The sequence below is a fragment of the Colletotrichum destructivum genome, chromosome 4 (genome assembly GCF_034447905.1).
Source record: "Colletotrichum destructivum chromosome 4, complete sequence".
In the NCBI taxonomy this organism is placed as follows: Eukaryota; Fungi; Ascomycota; class Sordariomycetes; order Glomerellales; family Glomerellaceae; genus Colletotrichum; species Colletotrichum destructivum.
This window is the reverse complement of record NC_085899.1, coordinates 3417000-3436687: the sequence shown is the minus strand read 5'-3', so window position 1 is coordinate 3436687 and position 19688 is coordinate 3417000. Positions and strand designations below refer to the sequence as shown.

At 55.2% G+C, this 19688-nt stretch overlaps 7 protein-coding genes across 7 annotated transcripts; 4 read left to right on the top strand and 3 right to left on the bottom strand.

Moving 5' to 3' along the window:
- Positions 1-364: 364 nt before the first annotated feature.
- On the bottom strand, positions 365-1726 carry CDEST_06965 (Putative zn(2)Cys(6) fungal-type DNA-binding domain-containing protein; the record flags this gene model as incomplete). Its single annotated transcript, XM_062923124.1, has 1 exon — positions 365-1726. One exon carries the CDS (start codon positions 1724-1726, stop codon positions 365-367), a length of 1362 nt encoding a protein of 453 aa, XP_062779175.1.
- Positions 1727-5253: 3527 nt separating this feature from the next.
- CDEST_06964 (Putative pyruvate carboxyltransferase, aldolase-type TIM barrel, HMG-CoA lyase) lies at positions 5254-6524 on the top strand. The gene is made up of 2 exons (XM_062923123.1): positions 5254-5571; positions 5643-6524. Exons 1-2 carry the CDS (start codon positions 5299-5301, stop codon positions 6468-6470), a joined length of 1101 nt encoding a protein of 366 aa, XP_062779174.1. The 5' UTR covers positions 5254-5298; the 3' UTR covers positions 6471-6524.
- Positions 6525-6996: 472 nt separating this feature from the next.
- On the top strand, positions 6997-8860 carry CDEST_06963 (Putative ATPase, F1/V1/A1 complex, alpha/beta subunit, nucleotide-binding domain-containing protein; the record flags this gene model as incomplete). The annotated part of the gene is made up of 7 exons (XM_062923122.1): positions 6997-7092; positions 7162-7246; positions 7305-7324; positions 7379-7414; positions 7469-7630; positions 7686-8011; positions 8068-8860. 7 exons carry the CDS (start codon positions 6997-6999, stop codon positions 8858-8860), a joined length of 1518 nt encoding a protein of 505 aa, XP_062779173.1.
- Positions 8861-9312: 452 nt separating this feature from the next.
- On the top strand, positions 9313-10495 carry CDEST_06962 (uncharacterized protein). The gene is made up of 2 exons (XM_062923121.1): positions 9313-9831; positions 9953-10495. The coding sequence occupies exons 1-2, from the start codon at positions 9577-9579 to the stop codon at positions 10304-10306; spliced, it is 609 nt and encodes a 202-aa protein (XP_062779172.1). The 5' UTR covers positions 9313-9576; the 3' UTR covers positions 10307-10495.
- A 1-nt stretch (position 10496) lies between these two features.
- CDEST_06961 (Putative S-adenosyl-L-methionine-dependent methyltransferase superfamily) lies at positions 10497-11916 on the bottom strand. The gene is made up of 2 exons (XM_062923120.1): positions 11445-11916; positions 10497-11368 (listed from the first exon to the last, which is right to left on the bottom strand). The coding sequence occupies exons 1-2, from the start codon at positions 11781-11783 to the stop codon at positions 10547-10549; spliced, it is 1161 nt and encodes a 386-aa protein (XP_062779171.1). The 5' UTR covers positions 11784-11916; the 3' UTR covers positions 10497-10546.
- Positions 11917-12393: 477 nt separating this feature from the next.
- CDEST_06960 (Putative adaptor protein complex AP-2, alpha subunit) lies at positions 12394-16996 on the top strand. Its single transcript, XM_062923119.1, has 7 exons — positions 12394-13297; positions 13378-13391; positions 13452-13495; positions 13558-13847; positions 13903-14237; positions 14293-16250; positions 16314-16996. Exons 1-7 carry the CDS (start codon positions 13149-13151, stop codon positions 16470-16472), a joined length of 2949 nt encoding a protein of 982 aa, XP_062779170.1. The 5' UTR covers positions 12394-13148; the 3' UTR covers positions 16473-16996.
- A 131-nt stretch (positions 16997-17127) lies between these two features.
- CDEST_06959 (Putative Zinc finger C2H2-type) lies at positions 17128-19638 on the bottom strand (the record flags this gene model as incomplete). The annotated part of the gene is made up of 4 exons (XM_062923118.1): positions 17128-17513; positions 17572-17638; positions 17823-18651; positions 18707-19638. The coding sequence occupies 4 exons, from the start codon at positions 19636-19638 to the stop codon at positions 17128-17130; spliced, it is 2214 nt and encodes a 737-aa protein (XP_062779169.1).
- Between the last annotated feature and the right edge of the window lie 50 nt (positions 19639-19688).

Genomic DNA, 19688 nt, shown 5'->3' with positions numbered 1-19688 from the left:
AGGGTGCTCATATGGCAGAGGACAGGCATCTACGGCAGTGGGAGCTTCGCAGATATGCATCACATCATAGGGGGGACAAGTCGATGTTGTACAGATAAAGTTACTGTCATTGATCGCAAAGACCGGTGTGTTGTTATCAACCCACCAAACTCCAAGCTCCCTAACTGTGTGATGCCTTGTCGCACCAGGTATCTCTAAGAATCGAGTAATTAACACCGCCTTTCCGAGCCGCGAACTCGAGCCTCCCTTCATATATTCATTATTGTCATTATCAGTGTTCTTCATCGTCATCTTCTTCAACCCTTTTCTTGCTTTGCGTCCACTCTGAATGGCCGACACCACTACCCAGCAAGATGCGGATGCCTTACTCCAGCGCCTTTTGGATGCGCTGCTCGATACCTTGACGAACCTGCTCGAAAACGTCGCGAGGTTCGCCAGGGGCGGGGAAGTACTTCTGGACGCGGGCTTGGAACGACCCCAAGTCGCTCTTGTAGTAGAGCAGCTGAGAGATGAGCTCGGCCCCCGCTGTGACGTGATAGCGGCTGCCGAAAACGACCATGTTAATCAGGCCAGCGAGAATCTCGCCCTGATCCAGGGCCAACTGCTTGAGCTTTGGAAGATGCACAGTGCGGGTTTCCGACAGCTTGGCATCATGGTAGTTGATGAGCGGGCGGAAGAGGCTGGCGCCGAATTCGACCGTCGGCTGCTGTCCGATCTGTCCGGAGAGGCCGTTTCGGATCGACTGATAGTCGCTCGTAGACCGAACCATTGGACCGATGAAGGTCACCTTTTCGTCCCCAAAGTCGGCAAGGCGACGCTGGGCGACGTCGTTGCAGAGGAGGATACCGTCCCTGAAGAATTCCTCAACGGCCAGGCTCGCGGCCTCCAGACGGTCCTTGTTGGTCTTGTTAGTGCGACCGTCGGTGCCCAGGACGTGACACAGGAAGCCCTTCTTCAGGCAGGACCCGCAGGAGGCGGCGCCGTCTTCCCGCACGCACTTGGTCTTGCTACTGCGGCAGCGCTCGCACGAGTTGGCCTTGACCGTGCGGAGAGGAGTCTTGCGGGCCTTCTTGGCCACCCGGTTGCCCTTGGTTTTGGGAGCGAGGACCCTATCCGTGAGGGCTGCCGCGCTGGCTTCTCTGGGGACCTCTTCTTCGATGACCTGCTCGACGACCTTCTCGAAGACCTCCTCAACGTCGTTTCTGGCCGCCCCGCTGGCCTCCCCGGTGCCTTCCTCGACGTTGTCCTTGGGATCCACCACGTAGTATTCAGGTTCTTGGGACTGGTCGGCGACGAAGACGGGTGTTTGTTCCGCCCTCAGGTCATCGGCAAGAGGGAGGTAGTGAGAGATGGCTTGTTCGATCGTCATGGGACCCTCAGGCCCCTGAGCGTGACTGAAGGCGGCCTCCTCAAGCCCCTGTTCATGGCTGAAAATAGCGACCTCGGGCTGCTGGAACGTCTTGCCCTCGAAATCAGGATTCCAGAAGGCGGGCTCATGCTGCTCCAGCGCCCGAGGGTCCACGTACTGCTCCTGCTCCTGCTCCTGCTGGTAGAATCTCATACCAGGAACATACGAGGACCCGTCTACCGGACTGCCGAAGCCGAGATAGAGGGAGCTATCATCGTACCCTGTGTTTGGGACGGTGAATTCCATGCTGAAAGGGATCTGTGTCATTGCCTCCATTTCGGGTTCAGTCAAGCCGAACTCGTTACCCATGTTATCCATTTTGAAGAATGTGATGATGTGATCGGATCGATAGATGGGGAAGTAATGGATGTCAGGATGAATTGAGGATGAGTGGTTGTGGAAAAGACGAATTAACGAGTGATGAATGTAAGAGGGACGACCGAAAGGACGCTTGATAGACTTGAAGAGGATGGGACGTATCAAACGGTTGCAGTTTGAATCGAAAAAGTGTATAGGTGAAGAAGTGAAGAGTGTGTTGTTTGCGATGGAGATAGAAGCAAGAGAAAGAGCAGGAGAGGTCTTGGCAGCATTTAATATGTGGTGTATTCAGTCCAGAGAGAGCCGGGTCCAGAAGCCCAACTCCGGTCCAAAAGAGACTCACGACGATTCTTGGTTCTTGGTTCTTGGTCCTTGGTTCTGATCAAACCTTACCTTTCTCCGGGACTTAGCTTGAGAGTACACGAGCACAGTCACGGGTAAGGGGGTGTGTCCCTCTTCCGAACATGTTGTCGAAACCCCGATGAGCACACGAGAACCGCTTGGATCATAGTTTACAGTGTTCCTCCTGGGTTTCAACTGGGCATTGGCAGGTGGACGTGGGCTGCGGGTGGCATAGTTTGGTACTCTGTCTTCCAGGGCGCCGATGAGAATGCTGCACAGATGGAAAACGTGGATGTTAGTTTATCAGCAAGACTAAGTCAGATTCCATCAAATGAGTACATATTTATTCAATTCAGACCGCAAGAGCTTATTATACAATTAGACTAGATGATAAGACTTTGGGGATAAAATGGGCATCCTCGTTCTTCTGCCGCCTTCTGCCACACGCCCAAGACCGGCTCGTCTTGCCATGGTAGTGGGCGACTGACCCCCGTCAACATGTATGGACAGGCGCACTGTGCTCCATTATACTTCCAATTGGAAGACCTACGTCCTCCAGGCTATGTTCCCAGAATTTGCGATCTTTGGTTCCGTATCAAAGTTTGGGAGTCATGTTTTTCACACAGTCTGGCAGCTGCCAGGAGTCCTTCATCCTGGCCGGGCCGTACATGTGTCTTCACGTCCTACACCCATGGTTTTCAACCCGACGAGCGAATGTTTTTTTTTACCCAGTATTCTTTTTATATGTGCAGACTCTCTACTTCTGTCTTTCTCTCGCTCCTTCTCTATCCCCTCTCTACCTCCTCTTCGATACGATGGATATGTCAAATGCTTGATATGTGTGTAGTTGGTTTAAACGCATCTGCGCGCCGTTTGACAGACGGGGATGCCACGCTTAGCAAGCTGACCAATGGATGTGCTGCAACGGGCGCTAGACCCAGTCTTTTCCAGTGTCGAGGTACGGTCGTCAGTTGCGTTGCACGCACTAATTGATCCATTGGGTTCCTGCATCCAATCCCAAACCTTATTTTCGGCTGCCACTCTCCCCTCCCCCCCCCAACAAGACAAGAGGGGGGGCGTTGTGTTTGTCCGCCTCCTGCACGAGAACACCCATCTGATCGATATCTATCATCCCGTGCATATTCCCAATCTAGGGAGTGGCATCTTCAACGTGGGACCTCCAACTGCTATAAATAACCTGTCAGTACAAAAATTGTCGAACCTTTTCGTCCTGGAAAATCTGTTCTGGGGCAGTTCTTGGTCAGGTATCTCCGCAAGGACCCGGGAAAGTAAACAAACACCCTTCTCACTGGGTGTCTGAACCCTGTATGCCCGGAGGGTGGGGGGGGTGTGTGCCAAGTTTTCGAAAGACAGCTCTGTTCTTCTTGGGAGTCTCTATTTGATTTGAATCTTCTGGTCAGGCTCTCTTGTATGCCCACGACGTGGTTATAGGGAAGTGTGTGACATTGGCGTCGACTATGGTGTGTGTACGTAGAGCGTGCAGCGCAGGTAAACATGGGTGCCTCGTGGTGGTGAGACCCAGGAGAGATGAGCAAGCAAGCAACCTGGCCTGACAGATTGAGTGGACGAGTAGTCTTCCTATGAGCCCAGTTGTCACATTAGCGATTCTACGTGGAAGTAGACTAGAGGTATGATCGAAGAACATAAGAAAAAACTTTGGAACAGCCAGCTGGAATGTGGCTTGGTCATGAAGATGAAATGTATGTATTGGCTTGTTATGAGCTAGATCGTCTGAAAACCGAACGAGTGATCACCGTCAAAGAGCAGCTTCCGAACTCTCAATATCGTATCAGACGTAACTGGACATCTACTCACAACAACAATGACAAGATTCCCACTGCAGTGGCCACAGTAGATAGGCTTAGGAGAATGGATGACACGCCGGCAGCGCCGTCAGGCCCACTCTTCTTCGATGTCTCCGCCGCCATCGCCTCGACGCTCTCCAACGTGATCGCTGTTCCGGTCTGGAGAGGGAAGCCGCCATTGTCGGCCGCCATGGCTGCTGGCGGAAGCCCTCGAGAAGCTGTTTTGTGAACAAGTTTGCTGCCTCAGTCGGGCAAACGATCCGGAGGCAGTGCATGATGAGGCGTGTCAGTTGAACACCGGTTGCCGAAGAACCGGGGCGGAGGCACTCATTTTCTGATGGCCTCGTGGGCTAAACAGAAGCAGCCGGTCATGACGCCGGCGGTGGCCGTCGTGCCTGTGCCGTCGAGCGTCCTGGTAGCAACGACGAGCACGCGCTTTTCGACAATTGTCCCAGCATAGCGGAGTTTGTGCATTCTGCCCGGGATCTTTGTGGTCACTCAGCAAGGCCTAGGGCTCAGAGTGAATACACGTATAACCACGAAAATAAAAGGCCTTTTTTTCGAGAAAATCTCATCCCAATGCATCGTTCTGGGCCTTGACGGGCCGGCCAGCGTGGGCATGATGGCCGGTATTGATGGTTGCGTCGGTGCCTGAGCCGCTGCGAGCTGAGGCATGAATATGTCACTCAGGGCGACGAGGGGCAGCAAGCCCCCCATTTCCCATACCGAGTGTTTAGCATTGTATTTCTTAGTATCAGTCGTAGTGAAAAGGTTCAAGGATCAGGGGACAGCACAAACAGGATGATTGAACAAGAGCAGCATCTTAGTTACAAGACAAACAGTCACTCAGTACCTTCACTCCCAAGAAAACAGCAGCACCTGCACCACCGAGGACGCTTCGCTAGAAGCCTTAGACGCATGAGACCAAAGTTAAAACGCATTTTCAGGAGAAAGCGCGCTTGGTTCAACTCGTCGTCAAGTCCGCCTGCTGTGAGGCCTGGCTGCATAACAGAGTAGCACCCATAGGGAGGGCGCAGCAGTCTGAACTGCAACAGTACTGGATGTGGTCTCGTATGAAAAATAGTCTCATGCCAACCACCGAGGCAGAATAAAGGAGCCAATCAGATGAGGCCTTACACAGAAGTGCAAGCAACCCAAGGGGGCAAGAAGATGCGACTTGCCATGATGCAGGATGTTGGTGTTGCAGAAATCGGGGGACGGCATTTTGGCTTGGAAAGATTCCCAGCTGGCAGCAGATGGTGCCGGGCGTCCGTCCCATGACCGAGGCATCGTAGAAGCCGATGATATGCGGCCAAGCTCTCTCCGCCCCAGCTCTCATTCAGTTGCCTTACAAGCTTGCCGACCAACCCCTCGTTGACAATCTTTGAACAATTCAACTTCAAAATGCTTGCCACCATCCGTCCAGCAATCTGTAGGGCCTGCAGAAGGGCGCAAATTCGCCCTGCGAGGGGTTTTGCGACCGCCAGCGGCCCAATCCAGCAACCGCCCCGCGACAACTACGTCAAGCTCGTCGAGGTCGGCCCCCGCGATGGACTGCAGAACGAGAAAAAGACGATACCCCTCAGCACGAAGATCGAACTGATTGAGAGGCTCGCCAAGACGGGCGTTTCCACGATTGAAGGCGGCTCTTTCGTCTCGCCCAAATGGGTGCCTCAGGTAAGTCGAAGAAAGAGACAGTGGTCTGACGATTTTGAGGAGCTGTCGTTATTGACGTTGGGTCCCTGCAGATGGCCAATTCGAGCGACATTCTCGAGCATATCCTCACACGAAACATCTCCTCCCCGTCGCAAACATCGTACTCGTTCCTCGCCCCGAATATCAAAGGACTGCAGAACGCCCAAGCGCTGCTGGGCAAGTATCCCGGCGCTTTCGCATCGCAGCTCCAACCGTCGACGGACGAGTCGAAGCCCGCCATCGAAGTCGCCGTATTTGCGGCCGCGACCGAGTCTTTTTCCAAAAAGAACCTCAACTGCGACATTGCGACATCACTCGAACGTTTCCGTGACGTCATCCGAGATGCAAAGGGCGCTGGCCTTCGCGTCCGCGCGTATGTCTCTGTCGTCCTCGGCTGTCCCTTTGAGGGTTACAACGTCGACCCGCACAAGGTAGCCGAGATCTCGACGGAGCTGTTGGAGTCGGGCGCTGACGAGGTTTCCCTCGGCGACACCACGGGCATGGGCACGGCGCCCCGGACGAAGGAGTTGCTGAACTGCATGAGGGCTGCGGGCATCAGGAACGAGGACATCGCCATGCACTTCCACGACACGTACGGCCAGGCGCTGGTGAACACGGCTGTCTCCTTGGAGCACGGCATCCGCACGTTTGACAGCAGTGTTGGCGGGCTCGGGGGATGCCCGTACAGCCCCGGCGCTACTGGGAACGTGTCCACGGAGAATATGATCTACTTTATCGAAAGTCTGGGCATGGATACCGGCATCGATCTGGATGCCATGTCGGACATTGGTGCGTGGATCACGGGCGAGCTGGGCAAGGCCAACGACAGCACTGTCGGTAAGGCGGTGCTGGGGGCCAGAACGCGTGAAGCCGCGGCATAACGGAGATTCAATCCATGATATCGAATTTGCGTCGAAACAATCAATTTGCTTGTTGAACCTATATTACATGTCCTTCTCCTATGAATGTTGCAAGCCACATGAATTCCAAGATGCTGCGGGGGAGCGATAGAGCGAAGAGACACAGTCATGTGATGTCACTGCAAGCCACACTGACGCTAAGGCCCAGCCAAGCTGACACTGACACCGACACTGGTGGCTGACTGGGAAGCTCCCAGGCCCGCGCCCCCCCCAAAAGTGAACGAGCGAACTGTGAGGTGACCACTGATCTTATCAGCGCCACCTGTGACCCAGCTTACCGAGGAGTGGGCTCCACCAAAGACGAAGCAAGCTCCAGTGCTGTGCATTCGACGACACTGACTGCACCGACCTGCCAACCTCCTCCAGCTACGTCCGTCGCCTTGCAACGTCTCCATTCATCCGCCCGCCCACACCCTTCCTAATCGACGCCCTCGACCCAACACGCATTGTCTTCTACTCGGGCGCTGTCTCATTGAAGTCAGAAGCAATGAGTGACCCCCGAGAGCCCTCCTACTCGATCGTGCCGAGAATTCGGTACAACACCGTCGGCGGTGTCAACGGACCCCTCGTCATCCTTGAGAATGTGCGTGTCGCCCGCCGCGCTGGACGTGGCAGACTCATGTTCGGGTTCTGGCGCTGACTTGGTGTCTAGGTCAAATTCCCCAGATACAACGAGATCGTCTCTTTGACCCTGCCCGATGGAACCAACAGACAGGGTCAGGTCCTTGAGGCCCGAGGTATTTACCCTTGCGACTTTGACCTGCAATGACTTGCGTGCTGACAATCCATCTACAGGTGACCGAGCCGTCGTCCAGGTATGCGAGCCGAGCGATCATGCGAAAAAAACATGGATTGACGATGGAAAATAGGTCTTCGAGGGCACATCAGGCATCGATGTCCAGAAGGTATGAGACCACGGCTATTTCGACAAAAGGATGCGTGCGCTAAATTTCCACCAGACGAAAGTCGAGTTTACCGGCCAGAGCTTGAAGCTCGGCGTGTCGGAGGACATGCTTGGTCGTATCTTTGATGGTTCTGGACGAGCTATTGACAAGGGCCCCAAGGTCCTGGCCGAGGACTACCTCGACATCAACGGCAGTCCCATCAACCCCTTCTCCCGTGTATGCTCACCCCTTTGTCCCCATGGCGTCTGCCACGGACTCTAACGTATTACAGGAATACCCTGAGGAGATGATCTCGACCGGTATCTCCGCCATCGACACCATGAACTCCATCGCCCGTGGCCAAAAGATCCCCATTTTCTCCTCGTCCGGTCTGCCGCACAACGAAATCGCCGCCCAGATCTGCAGACAAGCCAGCTTGGTACAGAAGCAGGGAATCACCAACAAGGGCGTCCACGACGGTCACGAGGAGAACTTCTCCATCGTTTTCGGTGCCATGGGTGTCAACTTGGAGACGGCCAGATTCTTCACGCGCGACTTCGAGGAGAACGGCAGTCTGGAGCGTGTCACCCTCTTCCTTAACCTTGCCAACGACCCTACGTGAGTATTCCTTCTCGAGGCATAGACGAAAGAAGAATGGACTGACCGTGCTGTAGTATCGAGCGTATCATCACTCCTCGTCTCGCTCTCACGACCGCCGAATACTACGCTTACCAGCTCGAGAAGCACGTCCTCGTTATCCTTACGGATCTGTCCGCCTACTGCGATGCCCTCCGTGAGGTTTCGGCCGCCCGTGAGGAAGTCCCCGGTCGTCGCGGTTACCCCGGTTACATGTACACTGATTTGTCCACCATTTACGAGCGTGCCGGCCGTGTCTCTGGACGCAACGGTTCCATCACGCAGGTGCCCATTTTGACCATGCCCAACGAGGATATCACTCACCCCATTCCCGACTTGACGGGTTACATTACGGAGGGACAGATCTTCGTCGACAGAGGCCTGTACAACCGTGGTATCTACCCGCCCATCAACGTTCTGCCGTCCCTGTCTCGTCTCATGAAGTCTGCCATTGGTGAGGGTATGACTCGCAAGGACCACGGCGATGTTTCCAACCAGCTTTACGCCAAGTACGCCATCGGTCGTGACGCCGCTGCCATGAAGGCCGTCGTCGGTGAGGAGGCTCTGTCTGCCGAAGACAAGCTGTCACTGGAGTTCCTCGAGAAGTTCGAGCGCCAGTTCATCAACCAGGGCCAGTACGAGGCTCGCACCATTTACGAGTCTCTGGACCTCGCGTGGAGCTTGCTCCGCCTGTACCCCAAGGAGCTCCTCAACCGTATCCCCGGTAAGATTCTCAACGAGTTCTACCAGCGCGCGGCAAAGGAGGCCAAGGACAAGGGCAAGCAGAGGGCACAGGTGCAGCAAAACGAGGAGAACCTGATTGACGCATGAGAGCCGAAGACGCTTTGTGCCGGGGTTTGATATCCTCGAGAGGCCGGCAGCGTGGAATGACAACCGGTCGACGTTTGTTTGTGTATACGTATGTGGGGGCCCGAGAGTAGGTGATGGGCAACTTTTGGACCTAGACAATGGCATGCAATTATTCGTTCTTAACCACGCCTTGTCTCAGTGATTTGTTTCTGCTTATAGAGTATACGCCACAATATCTACTCTTCTAGGTTGTAAACTCTCTCTCTCTCTCTCTCTCTCTGTGTGTGTGTGTGTGTGTGTCTCAATAAAGCAGATGACGGCAGTGATGTGAGACATCGTCGACCAAAATGTCAATGACAAAGTGATGTGGAAGCTGTTGATGCACTGGCTCAGTGAACGTGAGCCCCAGTCTGCAGCGGGTTCACATTGAGGAATAGAAGCCGCACGGACCAGCGTCGTCAACCAAGCACGCACCGCCTCCTCGAACCCCACATCCTCCACAACGGGCCAACTCCCCACCATTGCCTGCCTTACCTCACCTCCCTCCGACCTTACCTGACGCAAGGTAAGAGAGTTCCTTGGAGTTACGCTACGCTCACGACGAACCCCGTGCCATTGGACTGCAAACCGACCACCCACGAATCTGCACCCCGTTCATCCTACACGAAACAATACACATTTCGGACCGATTAGCAATTCCGCCGGCCCTCGACAAACTACAGACCACTGCCGACACGATGTCCATTATCCAGCAGCACACGTCCGCCTCGCTCAGCGACGCCTGGCGGACCATCAACATCGACGCTCTGCAGGAGGATTCGGCGTGTAACTTTGACACGTCGACGCTGCACCCGCCGCAGCCCGAGATCGGTGAGGACGAAGTGCGACAGCTCGCCGGCCAGGTGCGGCAGCTCCTCCGTGGCGGAGATGCCGAGGGTGCGCTGAGGGGATGCTTGGAGTTTCCCGTCTACAACGGCCCCGATGCCGCCAAGGTGCGTTTACTCCTCGTGTGGATCTAGCCTTCTCCTTTTTTTCCAGGCCATCACCGAGTTATACTAGCGACGACAGGCGGGAATCCAACAAAGAGTGAGCTAACGTGTGTGCTGGCGACAGGACGCCCACCTCCAGACCATCACCGAGGTCCTCCAGTCCATCAAGGCTTCGGAGATGACGCCCCTCCTCAAGTCCATTTACGGCTCGGCCGGCGGCCCCGAGCTGCTCGACGTCCTCATGAAGTACATCTACAAGGGCATGGCGGGATCCGCGGCCAGCTCCGGCGGTCTGAGGTCGCCGCCGCCGCAGCAGGCCGCGCCCGGCGGGTTCAGCCAAATCGGCGGACGGCCGGGAGGCACGAACGAGAACGTCGGCAGCGCCATGAGCGTGCTGCTGAGCTGGCATGAGAAGGTCGTCGACGTGGCCGGTCTGGGAACCATTGGCCGTGTCATGACCGACTGGAGAAGGGTTTAAGAGTGGGGTTTTGCGGAAAGTAAGGAGAGGGGAGGGGTGGCTGATAATGAAGTTCATGACGAGCGTGGGCATGCTCGGTGTAGGCAGATACATAGCTTGTCCTTCTACGATTTCCAACGTAGACTTATTTGGCGTGCCGACAATGGAAAGCCATAGATTTCTTTTTGTTCAAGTCTGTTCCTTCTTGTTTTACAGATTGTGAAGGGGGAAGGGTATTGTTACAAAGTGCCACAGCGTCATCTAGTTGGACTCGAGGATGTCCTTGAGGTTCACGTCTCCGGATCCTCTAGGTAACGGCTTGGGCTGGTCGCCGCCCTCGTGCCAGCCGATCATGTAGATGATGCGGAAGGTCGCGGGAATGCTCCCGTCCTCGTTGCCGTGGAGCTCCCTGTAGATGCCCTCGTTCGCCAGGAGCACGTCCCTCCTGATGGCGCCCATCTCCCTGCCGAGGATGGCGTTGCCCTCACCCATGGCCTGCAGGTCCTGCATGAGGGCAAAGGTGTCCGGGTAGTCGACGACGATGTCGTCGATGTCGACGGTCAGCATCTTGAAGCCGGCTCGCTGCATCAGGCCGCCGACGTCGCGGACGTCAGCCAGCGGGGAGACGTGGGGGGACATGCCGCCGCGGCGCTCCTGCTCGGCAAGCTGCAGTGATGTGCGCAGCTCGAACAGGCTGTCGCCGCCGAGCATGGCACCGATGAAGGGGCTATCTGGCTTCAGGACGTTGTTGATCTGGGTCAGGACGCCCGGGAGGTCGTTGATCCAGTGCATGCTCAGGGAGCTCAGTACGAGGTCGAAGGTGGCCGGGGGGAAGGGGATGTGCTCCTCGTCGACGAGGACCTGGCGGGTGACGTTAATGTCGGCGTTGAAGGGGAGATCGGCGTCGCGGTGGAGGAGGGCGTGGGAGGACTCGGCGGCGACGAGCTCGTCGATGCGGGTCGAGAGGGGCGGGGTGATGGGCATCGCGGGGTCCTGGTCGGGGTTCTCGCGGGTGAGGGCGCGGGCGATGTTGCACGAGTTTGCGCCGAGGTCGAGGACGCGGGGGAAGTTGCGCTTGATGTCCTGTCGTTCGGGGGAAAGGTCACGCCAACGTTAGCGAACCTGGGTGGGCAGGCAAGGTTTCCGTACGCTTCCTTACAAGTAGCCTCTCACACAGGCGGTTCGCGACCTCGTCCTTGAGGTAATCTGCCTGGCGGCTGGCCTCGGGGTTCGAGGCGGCGCGCTCCTTTTGCAGCCATTTTGTGCGGCGGTTGAAGACCTGGAAGGCCTGGGCGCCGCCGCCGCCGGAGGCGAAGGCGTAGGAGCGGCGGGGTATGCTGACAGGACCGAGGCCGAAGCCGGAATCGGAGCCGAGGCCGGCGACGGGGAGGAGGAAGGGGCGGGAGTAGCCCGGCGCAGACGGCGCGGCGAGGCACAGGCGTTTGGCGGCGCGGTTCATTGCTGGCATTACATGTCTGGACCGGGCGGAGACGGACATGGGGAAGGTCGGACCTCGATCCGGGATTGTTGTGGGAGGGAGAGGGAGAGGGCGGGAGGGGGGTGGGTGTTCGTTTGTTCCAAGAAGGTTTTCTTATTTTCGGACTGACAGCTGGGGGAAGCCAAGCAAAGCTTCAATGGGATTTGGGAATTGATGATGCAGCACATCCGCACAGCTCCAGTTGGCGAGGTACGTATCGCCATCTATGGCGGGCCGACGGGGCTCAATGCACGGACCCGGTCATTGTGCGAGTTGAGGAACACCCCGGTCCAAGTCTAAGTCCAAGCACAGGTCACCATGATGACTCAGCACTCAGGATTGGGGAGCATCTTCACTCTTCCACTGCTCAATGCTCTCCCCCGAAGACGACATTGTGGTCAGAAGTCCCTTGACGTTGGACTTGCAGCGGCTGACTGGACTGTGTCAAGCGCGCATTGGTGCATTGTGATTTACTGGGGAAGCTGACGGCGGTTTGACAGGCCCGTTCCAACTGCACCGACTGTACTGCACCCTCGCACTCTGTCCCCCCCCCCCCCCCCCGTCCGTAAGCCAATTGTGCGCCGGCGCCATCTCCACACATTGGCTGCATTCCCAAGCCTTCCGGGCCTTAGCCAGAGCCTGAGCCTCCACTGTCTTCTCTAAAGTGTCGTCTTCTCTCTGTGTCCCTTTCTCTCTCTCGACCCCCTTTCCTTGGAGTTTTGTTTCCCTTCTCGCCCACTTTCCCTTTGCAGCCCCCCTCCGGTGCAACATCGCGAATCGACAAACTCCCCTATTTCCGCGACGAACTCCATCTACTGCCACGCTGTTACTCGCGTGCGCGTCAAAAAAACCACGGGCCTACATTCCGTCAATATTCGCCGCTGCCCCCCCCGAGACGCATTATCAAGTCGCACCTGCAGCGGGACTTGCCGGCCAGTTTCGAGTTCGAGTCGCCGAGTCCACCGTTCACCGTTCACCGTCCACCGTTCACTGACCTCCGAACCCGACCATTCCGAACCCGACCATTGGACCGCCCACCTCCCCCAAGAACTCCACGCAGCAGCTGGGGCAACCGAATAGCACATCCAACCAAGACCTCCGGCGCGCATGGAGTAATCGCCCGACGCTCGCCTAGCGCATCCAACATTGTACAACATACAAACATACAACACTCGAACCATTTTCGCGTTTCCGAGCATTGAACCGAGACCGCATCGCACCGCTTCCACGAAACACACCTCGGGCGTGAACCCACCGACGCCCGCCAATCCGTCGAATCCGTCTGCCCCGTTCCGCGACGTGGAGGGGGGAGATTTGTTGGAAAGAGAAAGAGAGGCAAGATACCGTTAGGAAAGCTACCTGTCGGGTTCGACCATCACCGCAGAAATGTCGTCCGCGGCGTCTGGTTTCCTGGGCCGCTCGAGCAGCAACAACTCGAATATGCGAGGACTGGTGCAGTTCATCGCCGACTTGAGAAACGCGAGAGCTAGGGAGTTGGAGGAGAAGAGAATCAACAAGGAGTTGGCCAACATCCGGTGAGCAGGCCACCCTTCGCCCGACCGCGCCGGCCTGTGACGTTTCGCGATGGTGTACTGACTGAGGTTCTTGCGTGCAGGCAAAAGTTCAAGGGTAAGGATCGACTGCGATGGTCCGACGGTTCGATGCAGCGGTGCTAACCCTCTTTCCCAGACGGAAACCTCAGCGGCTATCACAAGAAGAAATATGTGTGCAAGGTACGGGAGCTCCGCTGCTGCCAAGGGCTGGGGCAATGAAATGAAACTGACGGTCCGCGAAGCTCCTATACATCTACATCCTCGGATGGGACGTCGATTTCGGCCACCTCGAAGCCGTCAACCTCATCTCGGCGAATAAGTATTCGGAGAAGCAGATTGGCTACCTCGCCATGACCCTCTTCCTCCACGAGAAGCACGAGCTGCTGCACCTCGTCGTCAATAGCATACGGAAGGACTTGCTGGACCACAACGAGCTGTTCAACTGCCTAGCTCTCCACGCGATTGCCAATGTCGGTGGCAGGGAAATGGGAGAGGCCCTTAGCGGAGAGGTCCACAGGCTTCTTATCTCGCCGTATGTCCAATTCGACTTTGGGTCCTTTAGTAGAAGCTAACAAATGGGGTTGCAGGACATCCAAGGCGTTCGTGAAGAAGAAGGCATCGCTCACCCTCCTTCGTCTGTACCGCAAGAACCCCGATATCGTTCAACCACAATGGGCCGAGCGCATCATCTCGTTGATGGACGACGTGGATGTCGGCGTCGCTCTGTCTGTTACATCCCTCGTCATGGCCCTTGCTCAGGACAATCTGAACGCGTACAAGGGGGCGTACGCCAAGGCCACGGCAAGGATGAAGAGGATAGTCATTGATGGAGAGTACACTCCGGACTACCTTTACTACAAGGTCCCGTGTCCTTGGCTCCAGGTCAAGCTTTTGCGCCTGCTGCAGTACTTCCCTCCTTCGGGTGAGTCAATGAGTGGTGTGCCCCGACGTCGGTTGATAGCAGCTGACTGTTCCAGATGACACCCATGTCCGCGATATGATCCGTGAGTCTCTGCAGAAGATTCTTAATCTCGCGATGGAGCAGACCAAGAACGTCCAGCAGAACAACGCACAGAACGCTGTTCTCTTCGAAGCCATCAATCTCATCATTCACCTCGACAACGAGAATGCCTTGCTGAAACAAATCTCATCTCGGTTGGGCCGTTTCTTGACTTCTAGGGAAACCAATGTTCGGTACCTGGGATTGGAGGCTATGACGCATCTCGCAGCTCGGATCGACACTCTGGAGCCGATCAAGCAGCACCAGGATGTTATTCTGGGATCTCTCAAGGACAGAGATATTAGCGTGCGGAGAAAGGGTCTTGACCTTCTTTACAGCATGTGCGACTCATCAAATGCCCAGGTCATCGTGGGCGAGCTACTTCACTACCTCCAGAATGCCGACTTTGCCATCCGAGAGGAGATGGTGCTCAAGATTGCCATTCTGACCGAAAGGTATGCTACTGATGTGCAGTGGTACGTGGACATCTCGTTGCGTCTCATCGCAATGGCCGGTGACCACGTTAGCGATGAGGTCTGGCAGCGTGTCATCCAGATCGTGACAAACAACGAGGAACTGCAGGTCTACGCCGCGCAGCACTCATTACAGTACGTCAAGTCGGACCACTGCCACGAGACGCTGGTCAAGATCGGAGCGTACATTCTGGGCGAGTTCGGTCACCTCATTGCCGACCAGCCCAAGTGCAGTCCCATCGAGCAGTTCCTGGCCCTCCAGAGCAAGGTTGCCGCTTGTTCATCAAGTACAAGGGCCATGATCCTTTCTTGCTACGTCAAATTCGTCAACCTTTTCCCCGAAATCAAGCCCCAGCTCCTGAAGGCCTTCCAGGTCTTTAGCCACACGCTCGATTCGGAGCTTCAGCAGAGGGCATGCGAGTACTTGACGTTAGCAACTATGCCGACAGATGACCTCCTGCGAACCGTATGCGATGAGATGCCTCCGTTCTCGGAACGCCAGTCTGCGCTGCTTGCCAGAGTGCACCAGAAGCATGCCAACACTAGCGATAAGAGAACATGGATTGTCGGTGGCAAGGATGCCAACGCTGATGTGGCTGAGCTGAAGATAGCCAAAGAGGGCGGTCTCAGGCGAACATTCAGCACAAATGGCAACCCCCCCGTTGCCAATGGAGGCTCGAACGGCACGAATGGCCACGGCAACGGCGTCAACGATTTGGCTGGTCTGGACATGAACAACATTGGACCCGCCGAACCCAAGACGAAGGCGCCGAATCTCGCCAGTGCCGCTCACTTGTCCCCTAACTGGGAGGCTGGATACAACAAGTTGCTACTCAAGGCTGAAGGCGTGTTGTACGAGGACGGGCAGATCCAGGTTGGTGTACGATCAGAGTACAGAGGCCAAATGGCATGCTTGATTCTCTACTTCAAGAACAAGACGCCGACAGCACTAGGCTCGTTTACCACGACGCTGGATCTGGACGAAAACGAAAAGGGCAAGCTCACGTGGGACGTGAAGAACCTGCCAGACAGCACAATTTACCAGGCTGGGCAGTCCCAGCAGGTTGTCATGTTTGAGTGCAAGAGGGTGTTTGACAAGAGCCCGACAATACGCATCAGCTATCTTGCTGGCGCCCTCCAGGCTGTCACCCTCAAGCTACCCATCACCGCCCACAAGTTCATGGACCCTGCAGACCTCTCTGCGGAGGACTTCTTCAGGCGATGGAAGCAAATCGGCGGTGCCCCTCGCGAGGCTCAGCATATTTTTGGGCTGTCCCCTGGCAAGTCGGATAGGGAGATGAACGAGTTCTTTGTCCGGCAGACGGTCGAGGGTTTCAGATGGCGTGTCCTTGATGGCGTGGACCCGAACGCAAAGAACTTTGTTGGAGCAAGCGTCCTCCACACCTCTGAGGCTGGCAAGTTTGGTTGTTTGATGCGTCTGGAGCCAAACTACGGGACAAAGGTAAGTTTGCCTCCTTGACAATGTTCATCAACCCCACGTTCGTTTGCTGATATCCATTCTTAGATGATCCGCCTCACCATCCGTGCCACAGACGAGAGCGTCCCTGCCGTCCTCCTGAAGATCATGCAGGAGCGCCTTGCAGCAGGCTACACACCTGAAAAGTTCCAAGCCCCAACCCCAACCGACATATCGGACGCGTTTAGCAATATTCTGGTTACGTAGCGCAGCAACGCTATCTTGTTCTAATACACACACGCACACACACCTACCTAAGGTACTTTCGAAATGAAATACCCAACATCTGGTTCTGTTTTCTTGTTGTTGATACTTGTGTTTTATTTTTTGATGCATGGCAAGCTGCTGGCGTGGGCGTCTGGTGGCATTGTGGTGGCAGTCATTCCCTCTAGCTCAATAGGACAGGGACAGTGAACATCGTCTAGTGGGGGTTGTAATGAAATGCCTTATGATGGGAGGGAGTATGAACCTGGTTGTGCTGTGCTCTGAGCGGTGACATGCTGCTTCTGCTTAGGTTTGTCTGCCTTGGTCTCTATCCAGCGTGATGTTTGGCTGCCTACTGTTCTTTCTCCCTTTGTTCAGAGACACCTTGGAGCAACTATAGGTCCTATTGCCCTCTTGTCAGCAGACTACTCACCAGTGAGCGCGCCTGTTATGTCTTTGACGACTTCAGAGTAGAGGAAGTTTTGACTTTCACTTAGAGGACCCAGACAATGCAGTTTACACGTCACACAGGCGCCCTAACAGCAATTACGTCCAATAAGACAAAAGCGCTACAAGGTTTTGTTTTAGTTGTGGCTGCTGAATTCATAGGCATAGGTCTCCCCTCCGTATCATTCTTGCTTGGTCTATCCGCCTCCTGTCATCCATCCGCCTGGTTGAAGTAGCCTATCGGCTTGTACATCTCGGCAATCGGGATATCGGCTTGTGGATCGAAATCGTCCCAACCCTGTATACCTGAGAGCATCGGTTTGTTTTTGTAGAGGATTGGAAGCAGGGCTGGGGTCGGGTTTGGATAGAAGGCGGAGGGATAGCCTCCCCCTGGACGCTTATTATATATTTCAGCTGCAGTCTTATCGTATCCGAGGTCCTTGCCATATCTGTTGACAGGCTCGGGATCCGACGTCATCCGGGATCGATACATAGAGGCACTGTTTTGCGATCTTGTGCCATTGCCTGCGTAGATGGTGGGGTTTGTCTGAAGGTAACGTCGACGCGAAGCGTGGGTTAACGACTCGCCATAGCCAGCTTTCAAGCATGTTAGCTTCCACAGCCGCAGTCGCAAGGATCCGGAAGGGATGATCACCTGGTTTGATCCATACTCTTTCGACTTTCCAATGTGCGGAGTCGGTCTTGAGGTCGTCGAGCATGGCCTTGAGAATCAGGTTAGTCTGTGCAGCATCTCAAGGACAGGGAAGGAGGGTAAGTTTTGCTCGCCGTCATCAAGATTCTCCAACTTGTTACATGGTAACCGTGAACGATTTGTCCCGTGGTAGGGTTCTATGAGACGAGCAGTCAGTAAGCGTGGTCAACGACGGGATTTTGGTTCGGTCCCACCTGGTGAACACTTGGCTGTACCGTGGCGTCGGGTCCAAGATATAGACAGATATCGGCCTTAATGACATCGTGGTCTATGCCGTCTCTCGAGACAAAATACTTCTTTGGCCTAGCTTTTGATACTGAGGTAGTTTGCGACAGTTCATTATTCGGTGGTTGCTGATCACCACCTGGAGGGGATGTTGGTCGTTGTGTCGTAGGTTCCATGCCCGTAGGCTTCTCCCCAGCCGATGGCTGTTGAGAGTGGCCACGCGGGGGTTGTTCCGTGTCCCCTATGAGGGTATCAAGGCCTTTGCTATCATTCGACGGCTTCGTTCCATCATCATTGGCGGAGACATGGGGACTGGGTCCATCACCGGGAGAGACGGGGCGCTTGACGAAGGCGCCTGCGTCCAAAGTCACTTCTTCGATTCCAACGTTGTCCTGACCGTGGTGTTGTTTCGGGCTACCAGTTTCGGGCAGCGCAAACAGCGCCAGCTTCACCAGGTGGTTGCCAACATGCTTCTTGTACTTCCTCAGTGACGGTAGACTTTTCAGGCACAAAGGACAAGAAACGGATGTGTCTGGGTCTAGGGGTTCTGAACTTAGCCTGATCAGTGCATCAACGTGTCGTTCTGATACCGAATTAGGATGGTCCTGAGTCAAGTGTTTCGCGGAATCAGATCGGGATGTGAACGTCTTCTCGCAAAGCATCGGACAGCGATATGTTCGCAGGTGGTTCTGTACCATATGCTGCATCCACTCGTCGAGCGTCGAGAAACTGTTCTCGGAGATTGTGCAGACCTTGGCAAGACAATTGAATGGCTTGATATCCTCCAACAGATGCTTTCTGCAGAATGCGAGTCAGCGAGAATGAGAGAGGCTGCTCACGGGGCCAGCCTTACTTCAACGAGGATGCGGTCTTCACAGAAACTTCCATGTGACAGTAAGGGCAATCCACGGTTATGTCGGCTCCCTCTTTCGTCAAAGGAATTCCGAAATTCGAGTGCTCCCGGGTAACTGTTGGATCATTGTTTCTGCCCGGGGTCATCTCTGGTGTTTGGTACGCACTTTGAGAGCCTCCGGAGACACAGCCGGAGTCGTCGCTCAAGCCATCGCTCAAGTCACCAGCTGAAATCATGCGCTTTGCTTTCTCCCGAATCAAGATGGTGTTTGCGTTTTGTACGAATTCAGTTTCTTTTGTGCTTATACGACTGCGGCAACTGGGGCGGGCGGTCTTGAGATACTGAAGAAACTCTCGTCTGCGGGATATGGAATTTCCCAAACGCCGTGCGAGGTAGTCTTTAATCCCGGGAAACTCGTTGCGTACGTGCTGGATATCCTGCTGCTCAATGTTTGCAGCGTTGGCCATTACCGGAGCCACGATATGGTCGTGGGGTGCCGGGTTGTGAATGGAAAAGGAGAGCCTTGAGAGACAGTCGATCAGGTCGGTGATGTCTGCTGCTATCTCTGTGACTTCTGTCTCGGCATCAACATCACTCAAATCTTCTTCTCCATCTTTCAGGCCAATCCATGACGGATCGAAGGAAGAGATGATGTGTCTCGCATCTTTCAGAGACTGGTCCAAGTCATCGAGGAGCTCCAGGATTTGCGTGCGAATGTGCGAAGCGTCGCGAAGCCTTGACTCTAAGGAGTCCTGATCCTTGTCGAGAGCACCAGTGTCGCCAGACCATACCCTGAATCTAGCAAGCTGATCCCGAAACTTGTACTGGAGTGATGACTGAACGGCGAAGCCATCGGCATCTTCCACGGTGCCCACAAGGCAGTCAAAGGACGTGTTGATGTCTGCGGCCAGGTCTGCGAAGCTTTTGGCCATGACAGCAAAGAGGATGAGCAACAACAAAAAAACGGAAACGACATTGATAC